Raw genomic sequence first — 10208 nt, forward strand, 5'->3', positions numbered from 1 at the left:
AGTTGGCAGGAAAGTTGAAGCAAGAGTTGAAAATGTAACCAAGAAGTTAACATGATGCATAGTTCCTATTTGAAGCAGGAACTATGAAGTTGGAAGGAAAGTTGGACCAAAAGTTGCAAATGTAACTGTGAAGTTAACATGATGCATATAAGAGATGCATTTTACTCTGTATTTTTTTAAAAGCTTGAAGTTGCAGTAACCACCTATAAAGTAGGAGCATTATAATAGTTGCGGTGTAGTGTTATTTGTGTATATCATATCATAGTAAGGAAGGCAAGAAACAGATTGTGGGGGTAGGAAAATTTCGATCCTTAAACCTAGACATGAATGATAACATTCATTGATCTTAACTTTTAGTCGTAAAAAACAAACTTAATATGTGCGTTTAACTCTTTTTCAACATAATCTATTTTTATAAAAACAATACCTCAAGTAGAAATAGAAATAATATTAGTATTAAATACCTAACGAGCCCTCAAAATTCAACAATCTCATACCCAATACCCTCCTATTTCATAACAAACCTTTGAACTCATTTATTGATAGTAATAATATCTGCCTATGCAAGTAGTTCTTTTTACATACACAAATGTGAACACGGAAATGTATAAGCCATCTTTCTATCTTCCCCATGGTGATGTTGGCTGCAAACCAACACTTATTCATAATTTAGGACCCAACCCATTCCCCAATCTTTATTAAAAATGTCATATTTAGAGTCTAGTCCCTTCTTTTCTGCTTCATGTATGCCTTTCTAACATAGTATCCCTGTGAGTTGTGAACAACACGAGGCTCCTAGCAATAAAGTATTACTACACTTACTTCTTGGTTCACTTTCCCCTGTATATATACAACAAAACACTTTCTTGAAACTATTCCCTTTTATTGGAAACACTGATTTGCTGCATAAACATGGATATGATGGTATAGTTTATAAGAATATCAAACATATTAAGGCAATTAAAGAAGGGATTTTCTATGGTGTGCCTAAGGGCACACAATAGTCACTAACTCCCATATAAATGGGCTTTTCTTCTTGGTGGTTGAATAATAAATGTTAATGGCCCCCTGCATTCACATCAATTCCACCAATAAAAAGAGCCCATTTTTATTGGAGTTAGTTTCTAATGTGTGCCCTTGGGCACACATTAGAAAGACCGAAGAAGGATGAACATGCTTTTTTCTTGTAACTATTCAGTTGATTATTACCAGCACCAAGGGACATGACCCACACACCATCTACAAATTTTCTAATTTAAAGAGTTCTATAAAACTTGGATCTATTCTATTCACCTCATGTTTACAAGCAGTGACAAGTTCCTCGTTGCCATCCTATAGCTTGCAATGTCTCAGGGGGTCTAACGTTCATCATCGCATATAGATAAGTATTACTTCTTCTGATGGAGATGATATTGATAGTCTATGCTCATATATAGAAGAAATACAGATTATTATTCTTCAATAATGTTTGTGCATAACCTTGGATGGAATATTAGAGTAATCAAATAATTTCACCAATACAATTCTTTAAGCATATAAGAAACAGTTGGTAGTCCAACTATAGCTTTTCCATCGCTGTAAAAAAAGCCTAAAATATTTATCACAATTTTAAAAAAAAAAATTAAAGACCAAACATCCGACCCTTTTTACATATTTAGTGATTCAACCAACTCCAGAATACAAATTATCAAGAAAAACAAGGATACTCCTTAAAAACCGCATCCCTGCCATATCACATCAACCTTTCAACTATTAAAATAAATGTACAAGTCTTCGTTTTGTTTTTACGATGATATATACAAGTTAGTATAAACTATAAAGGTAGAATATGGGGTATACCATGTCTGTGTCTATATGCTGCTTGAATATGGAAAGTAGCTTCCATGACAGTGAGAAAAATCCAAGAGAATTCCTCTACAAAAAGAAAAGGCAGTGGCACAGATATTAGGACAAACATATATGAATAAATTCATAAAGTTATCACAATCATTCTACAAGATATTAGATCAGTAAATTATTTCTGTCAGGCATCAAGAACAAAGTAATAAGACTAAGCAGTTCCGGTCATGAGATCATGTCAATAACTTGGTAGTCCAATATTATAACAGTAGTCACAACAAATTTAGTTCCCATTCCTGCAATATGAATATATTTTGAACGGGTGTCTGGCATTGAATCAAAATAGCAACATTTGAAGTAAAGACCACTAAAAACAGTTGGAAATGTGCCAAACAACTGAACACAATAAGATTTATTTACAACATATTAACTTTTACAGCACGGCCTTTTGCAATTCTACAATTCCCTATAAACATTTTGCTTCGTTGTTATATCCTATTATCTGGTAATTAGTACCTTTCTCGAATAGTTGCGGTTAGTGATTTTTGCATTTTATTCCCTCCAACTACTGCTCAGTATACTCTTGAGCCTATTTCCAGATAATTTTTGCAATGCCTTTTTGGCTCCGGCTACCTCCATTTCTGCCAAATTTTGCAGATACTTACAAGCACCGGCAGCCACTAGCTTCTTTCTACAACCCTTACTCCCTCCAGCCATAATGGCCGATATCACTGCCAACGGAAACTTCTTAGGGACTGTCTCATTTATGGGATCCAGCATCTGTACCAATCTCATCACACTCTCGTCATCTCTGATCAAATCTTTTCGATTCGATTTGACAGTCAACAGCAAAACAAGCGACTGTGTTGCCACCTCCTGCAATCCAACCGGCTTTACTGTCTCCATTAACCTCACCAAATAAAACATGCATCCGGAAATATTTTGCTTATCCTTTTCACTCATCATCGATAAATCAGCCAACAAAGAAACAGCAAGGTGCTGTAGAACTAAATTCCCACGTCTTATTAATTCTGATAAATGCATCACAAAACTACTCGATAACGATAACAACTTAATGGAATCCAAAGAAGAAAGAGAATAAATTGCACGTAAAACATGTTCTAACACAACCATATCAGACACTTCATCTAGCAAACCCAAAAGAGTTTGTAATCCTCTCTCTTGCAATATCAAATCATGACAATCCTCATCCAAGGACGCCAAAACTGCTATACAATTCGCAGCTTTAGCTGGTACCGAACTTAACAACGTAACCACAACACCCACACCCCCTTCTTCCCTCAAACAAATCCTAATGTCCTCAATAACCACAACATTCTTAATCACCCCCAACGCGTGTGACTGTGCAACAACAGAACCATATCTACACACATCAATCAAAACAGACACACCACCATAAGCCAAAACCCCCCAAGCATTATCCGAATCAACCGTAATCGCCTCAACCGCCATCACCGCTCTTTCACTCAACAAAACCGAATTCGACTCAATTATCCTCAACAAAGGCCCTAAAGCCCCTTCCTCAAACACACATTTCCGCGACTCATCACACGCAGAAGCAAGCAATGCCACAACTAAAACCGCCTTTTCGCGTAAACACTCATCCACATTACAATCAAGCAACGAAACTAAGTACCTCACATTCCCCTCTTTCGCAACCACACTAGCTGCCTTCTCATCATTTCTCAAAACCTGAATCAATGACTCCATCGCCTTCTCCTTAAACTCAACTCCCCCAATTTTTAACCTCGTAAACACATCGCGAACATAAAACCCTAATTCTCCCAATCCACAACCACTCTCCGGTTCAATCAACACAATCGCGGTCGATTGTTGCAGCATACCAGACCTAACTAACAAATCCAGGTCATCAACGTGTTTCGATACCGAATTAATCGCAATATTAAGATCACTCTGAGTCAACAGCTTCCCGGAAGTCAATGACTCGTCCGTACACTTCGTGACAAGCGTTTCGATGAGACGGAGAGTGGAGAGGATGTTAGGGAGGAGAGAGATGAGGAGAGAGTTGGGAGGGGAGAGAGAGTTGGGAGAGGAGAGAGATGAAATCTCGGCGAGATGAGAGGAGAGAGAGGAGAGATTTGAGCGGAGGATTTGCCAGCGAGATGAGAAGTGTTTTGTGGAGAGAGATGAGAGAAGGAGATGAGAGAGAAGAGTTGTTATTTCTGTTAGGGTTGTTATTTCTGTTGGAGATGACGTCGGCGGCGGTGGTGATGTGGCGGCGAGAGGCATTTGGTGGGAGAAATAACTCACCTGTTTACAGGCGCCAAATTTTGGGGGGTTAAAGCACGGGGGTAGTTTAGATCCGTGTGCTTTTATACGAAGCCTAACTTTGGTTTCAAATTTCAGATTATATTCTACTTCTTATTTCCGAATTCCTATTTCCGAAATTTGTAATTACGAAATCTGTAATTACTATGAGTATATAAGTAATAAATTTAACCGGCAAAAGAGTACTAATTTTTTTGTTTTAATATGAAATTTAATATTGGAAAACCTATCAAAGTGTTATGAAATTTGAATTACGGCTGTGTTTTATTTTTTTAAGTGGATTGATCAAGTTGCATTGGCGATAGCTTTAATTTTATGTATATAATATTATATATTCTAAATAAAATTGGATGGAGATTGTATATGATCACTTTGAATTTTGATCAATAATTTGTGAGCAGATTTGTTTGTGTGCAGAACAAAAATTTAATTTATATTTAAGGTAGGTATAACAACACCCTTGTACATAATTTGCATCTGTTCTTTAATTTTTGCGTAAATTTTAGATTTGTTTTGTTACTAATGAATTAAGGACCCGTGATATATTTTATAAATTAATATACATAGAAATTGTACTAAAATAAATTAATACATTTTCTAAAATCCTTTTATCTATTTTTGTTTTAAGTCCAGTAAATCTGTATATAATTTTCTAGGTATGTGACCCTTATTTGTCCGGTTATCTTGATCAATAATCTTGGACTTCTCAATATGTATTTATAGACTTTCTATTCTGATGATAGAACATTTTATTGACAAATAATCTTGAATCTTCAGGTTTGATACTTTCTGTAATCTTGAAGCTGTTATCGAGATCTTCATATTGTATAGAGATGTTCGTGTATAGATGTAGACTACCTTGTCAATATCTCCGCTTCTTTATACATGTAAATGACTTGTCGATATCTCCACTTTTCTACATGTAATTTGACTTGTCGATATTTTCACTTCTCTTATATATTTTAAAAAAAATCAATAAATACGCATAGCACACGATGAATATTTATTGAACATCATAACTAAAATACAAATAACTAATTTCCTTACATTCGAATCTAAACTACTGAATTCGTCAAACACTTTTAACGTTCACTTTAAATTAACTTAACCAAAATATGGGTAATTGGGTGTTTAATGATAGATAATTGTAGAGGTGTATACGATTTGTTCAACCCGATCAATCCAATCCAAACCGATCCTATTTCGATCGATCCAAACCGATTTTTTCAACCCGATATATATTTAAGTTGAAAAAATGTCAATCCGGTTTAATTGGATTGGATATGAATTTTGATATTTTTAAACCAATTCAACCCTACCCGATTAAAAAATATATGTACATGCTAATAAGTTAATCCAATAAAAATATTTAGACTCATTACATAGATCCATTTATCTGTAACTTTAAATGTAACTTGATAATCTCTATGAGTCATTTCGTAACTATAATAAATGTTTGACTAGTGTTAGGTCTTTTCTTTAATGACTCATTTCAATATTTAAAGCGTAAGAATTATATTATCAGTCTTTTTGATGTCGAAAATTGGATGTTGAATATCTATTCAACATGGATTTTGAGACCTTATGTTTTAGTATAATTTTTTATATTAATTTTGTGTACTGATCCAAACCAAACCAAACCAAACCGAAGTATAAAAATTTATTTGTGTTATAAATTTAAAAGATTCGGGTTGAGTTGAAATTTTAAAAACCCAAATTAATTTGTTTGTGTTATAAATTTAAAAGATTCGGGTTGAGTTGAAATTTTAAAAACCCAAATTAATTAGATTGAGTTGTTAAATTCTCTCAACCCACCCACCCTGATTTGTGTACATCCCTGGATAATTGTGTGACTATTTCATATTTCATTGAATGAATAATACAGATTACATCGAAGAGAACTGAGTTTTCAAAAGTTTTAAAAATCTAGTAAAATGAAAAAAAAATATACATGAATGTATGCATGCGGAGGAGCTAGAGAGTTTGAGGGTGAATGAGGAGGTTAGGGAAAATTAAAATATTGAAGGAAGTTAGAGAGATTAAAAATATATTTTTTAAAACCTTTCGATGCCTAAATTTAAAAAAACATTTATTTTTAATTTTTTTTGACAAAAATGGCTTATAACCTTACAAATAAGTATCTATTCTTATAAATCTCGATCTCGGGGTGAGCGAGGTCGAACCCAGTACCTGAAACGACAGAGGATAAACTCTTAACCACTTGAGCTATGAGTATCGGTTCTCATAAATCTCAATCTTGGGGTGAGCGAGGATCGAACTAGTACCTGGGACGACAGAGGATAAACTCTTAAACACCTGAGTTATCCAACCATGCTCAACATTTACTTTTAGTTTAATTACAACCAACCAACAGCACACATGTTGCACACACTGCATTGATAAGTATATATGAGATACCCAATTTGCAGTTTTGAAGTTCAGTACACATATTGCACTTAGCAAACTTACATCCTATACACTTTACTCTAAAATTTTCTGTTGTGTTGATTTATTGCAGCTAATGGGTCATGGGATCTCACTCTCACTGACATGAACTGCTACTGGGTTCAAGGAACCAGTAGATTAAAACACCCCTGGTTGGAGTAGCTGACATGCATTAGGAGAGCACTTTTCGCTAAGGCCATTCTCTTAAATCGAGTTGTCATGAATTCCTCGATCTCACTGGTGAGACTACAGGTGAATTAGTCGAAGTTTTTGAAAGGTAAGCCACATTAGACTATCAGATTATCTTGGTTTCATATAGATTATGTTGGACCAGGACAAGACGACCCAAATGAATTATAGTTAGAATAATTGTAATACATTATGTAAAGCGCAAAAAGGCCCACTTTGTAAGAAAAAAACCCATTTGAGACTTAGTATAAATAAAAGACAACAATCCAATTTGAAGGGGTTGACAAATTATAGCAAAGAGACAATCTCCTAAAATTAGGGTCTAATAATATTATTGGATCATCATTTGGCGCTAGAAGGAGCTTTGCTTTAACAACATCCAACCAGAAGATGATTGTAGAAGAGCTTGATTCGGGAACCGCCAGACCGACTCAGGTAAAGGAGTTGACGGCAGAAGTTGCCGCCGACCCCTCGACCCACGGCGATCGCGAGCTTCCTAAACAACCGGCCTTGAAGCCGAAGTGTTTGTTTCCTCCCCCCGAGGCTCCTCCGGAAGATCAATCTCTGGTCTTGAAAGACACACTTCAAAGGGACAGAAAAAGAAAAACTGTTTCAGATCAGCGTTTTAGAGTTCAAACATCTAAAGGAAAGAAAGTCCTCTCGAGCGACATTCGACTACATTTGGAAAGGAAAGAAAGGCTAAAAGCCCAAAATCAAGAAAATCCAGACGACCCATTTGATTCATATGAGGAACTCGAGTTTCTAGAACACGAAACTCGGAGATTGCAGGCTAAACTTGAGCGAAAACGCGAGATTCACCGTCTCCGTCGAAAGCTTCAACAAACTCCAGTTCAAAATGAAGAACAAGACGATGAATTTTATGATGGGGACGATGCTGAGTACGAATATGAACCGTTGGCGATATATTCACAGCCGTGCGAACGTCGATAGAGGACAGTGTCATCTGCCGATGTCTCGCGTCAGACAGAATTCACAGAATCTATATCTCACGAGGAGTTCGCTAAAATGCAGGAGGAAATCGCCCAGATGCGTATCTTGATGAAAAACCAGGCAGGGTTTGAAACCGTTTCCGAGAGCCCCCTATCATTGGTGCTTGAAAAGGCACGCATCGACAGGACACTAAAAACTCCGGCCCTCGATCATTTCGACGGATCCTCGGACCCGTTAGCATTCCTCAATACCTTCGACGGTCGTATGGCCTTCTTCGGCCACTCAGAGGTCGCTCGATGTCAATTCTTCTCTACTTGCCTCCAGGTACCGCCCTTCGATGGTACAACAACCTGCCCCCCCGGTCTATCGACTCATGGGCGGCCCTAAAAAGCAAGCTTCAAGCTCGTTTTTCCAGTAACTACAAAGGAATAAAGGTCACAGCTTCCCTTATGACAATGCACCAACGCTCAGGAGAAAGTCTCCGAAGTTTTCTAACACGATTCAGAGAAGAAATAGCAGAGATTCCGGATTTAATCGAGCAAATGGCAGTCAATTTTCTGACAGCAGACATTGATAAATCTCGCCATGGTTTGCTCTTAGAGGAGATCTTTGAGAAAAGACCCAAAACCTTACAAGCAGCATTCCAAATTATAGAACATCGCATGATGCTCCAGGAGGCAGTAAGCTGTATACAGTCCCCCAAACGCTCCTCCAGGTATGAACGACGACGCAGCTACAGTCCGCGATCTCCCGCGCGTGACAAACGTCAAGAACGTCGCCGTTCACCGCCTAGTCATACCGTCGAGGGTCAACCAAGGGACAGAAGAGAGAGAGACTGGCAACCCCGCAGTCGTCCAGAAAAAGAATTTACTAAGCTTAACACTGAGAAAACGACCATCTTAGCGGTCCTAAAGACAGATCCGGACTATCGTCCTCCAAGACCCATGAAACCGGGTCGTCCTCCAAGCTCTAGATACTGCGATTACCATGAGGATATAGGCCACACAACTGAACAATGCTTTCAACTAAGCAACCTCATTGAGGGCAAAATTCGCCGAGGACAACTAGTGCATTATGTACAGCGGGAAGATTCTCTTCGACGCCATAGACGAGTTGAAGAAGATCGGGTAATTGACGTTATTTTTGGTGGTGTGGCAGCCGGGGGACTCTCTCATAACTCCCGAAAAAGCTATGCTCGTGAGGTTTTTAATGTCAACCCACCGACATCCAAACGCACCCGGACAAATCCATCCCCTATCATTTCCTTCTCAGATGATGACTACCGCCTTGGCCTCATCGAAGGCCATCAGGACGCCCTTGTCATCACGACCCGGGTGGGAAACAACACGGTAAAAAAAATGCTGGTCGACAATGGCAGCTCCGTCGACGTCCTATACCATCATGCCTTCTCCCGAATGGACCTCGGAGATCGACACCTGGAGAATGCCCGAACGCCTCTGTATGGTTTTACTGGGAACGAGGTACATGTAGTGGGGACAGTCGACATGCCGGTGCTTTTTGGTTCTCCCCCATGTCAGATTTGGAAGATGGTCAAGTTTCATGTGATCAGTGCATCTTCGAGTTTTAACGCCATATTGGGACGAACAACGATCACCGCCCTTCGGGCCATTACTTCCATCTCCCATTTGAAAATGAAGTTCCCCACAGACTTTGGTGTAGGAGAAATGATTGGTGATCAAGCGACGGCTAGACAGTGTTACCTAACCACTGTTTCTCCAAGGAAAAAGACAGATGAAGAGTTAGAAGTCAATCAAGTACTTGACATCGACCCAAGAGAATTGATCGACACATCCACAAGCAATTCATGCTCCCCTCTCGAGGAAATAGAAGATATAGAAGTATTTGAAGGAAACCCGGATAAAACAACAACAATTGGCAAGAATCTCTCATCAGATCTCAAAAAAGAAATCACGAACCTCATCCGGGAATTCTCCGATATTTTTGCTTGGGTCCCGAGGGACATGCCCGGCATCCCAGAGGCCATTGCTCGACATTCGCTGCACATCAGTAAGGACACCAGGCCTGTGCGACAGAAACAACGCATATTCTCGGCCGAGAAAAGAGCAGCCATCGACCAAGAGGTCGACAGACTCCTCGATGCCGGCTTCATCGAGCCTGTGCAATTCCCCACATGGATATCGAACATGGTTCTGGTTAAGAAAAGCAATGGGAAGTGGAGAATGTGCATTGATTATTCAGATGTTAATAGGGCGTGCCCCAAAGATTTTTACCCTTTGCCCAATATCGACCAACTCATCGACGACACAACGGGAAATGAACTCCTGTCCTTTATGGACGCCTTTTCGGGGTATAATCAAATTAAAATGGATTCCCATGACTGGCAACAAACCGCTTTCATCACACACAGGGGAGTCTTTGGTTATAAAGTAATGTCCTTCGGATTAATCAATGCGGGCGCTACTTTTCAGCAGACGATGGATAAAATATTCTCC

The 10208-nt window shown here is 38.6% G+C and overlaps 1 protein-coding gene across 2 annotated transcripts; it reads right to left on the bottom strand.

Annotated features, from left to right (window-relative positions):
* Positions 1–1621: 1621 nt before the first annotated feature.
* LOC141711320 (uncharacterized) lies at positions 1622–4186 on the bottom strand. 2 transcript variants are annotated; one of them, XR_012571309.1, is made up of 3 exons: positions 2356–4186; positions 1840–1914; positions 1622–1724 (listed from the first exon to the last, which is right to left on the bottom strand). XR_012571309.1 is itself a non-coding variant. In XM_074513698.1 (2 exons), the coding sequence occupies exon 1, from the start codon at positions 4108–4110 to the stop codon at positions 2392–2394; it is 1719 nt and encodes a 572-aa protein (XP_074369799.1). In that variant the 5' UTR covers positions 4111–4186; the 3' UTR covers positions 1622–1914; positions 2356–2391. The 2 variants fall into 2 exon arrangements, 1 of the variants encoding a protein (XP_074369799.1); XM_074513698.1 differs by having other exon boundaries at positions 1622–1914.
* Between the last annotated feature and the right edge of the window lie 6022 nt (positions 4187–10208).

This window comes from Apium graveolens, chromosome 3 (genome assembly GCF_009905375.1).
Source record: "Apium graveolens cultivar Ventura chromosome 3, ASM990537v1, whole genome shotgun sequence".
Lineage (NCBI taxonomy): Eukaryota > Viridiplantae > Streptophyta > Magnoliopsida > Apiales > Apiaceae > Apium > Apium graveolens.

Coding starts and splice junctions, on each gene's coding strand:
- LOC141711320 (XM_074513698.1), bottom strand. CDS start 4,110: ATGCCTCTCGCCGCCACATCACCACCGCCGCCGACGTCATCTCCAACA.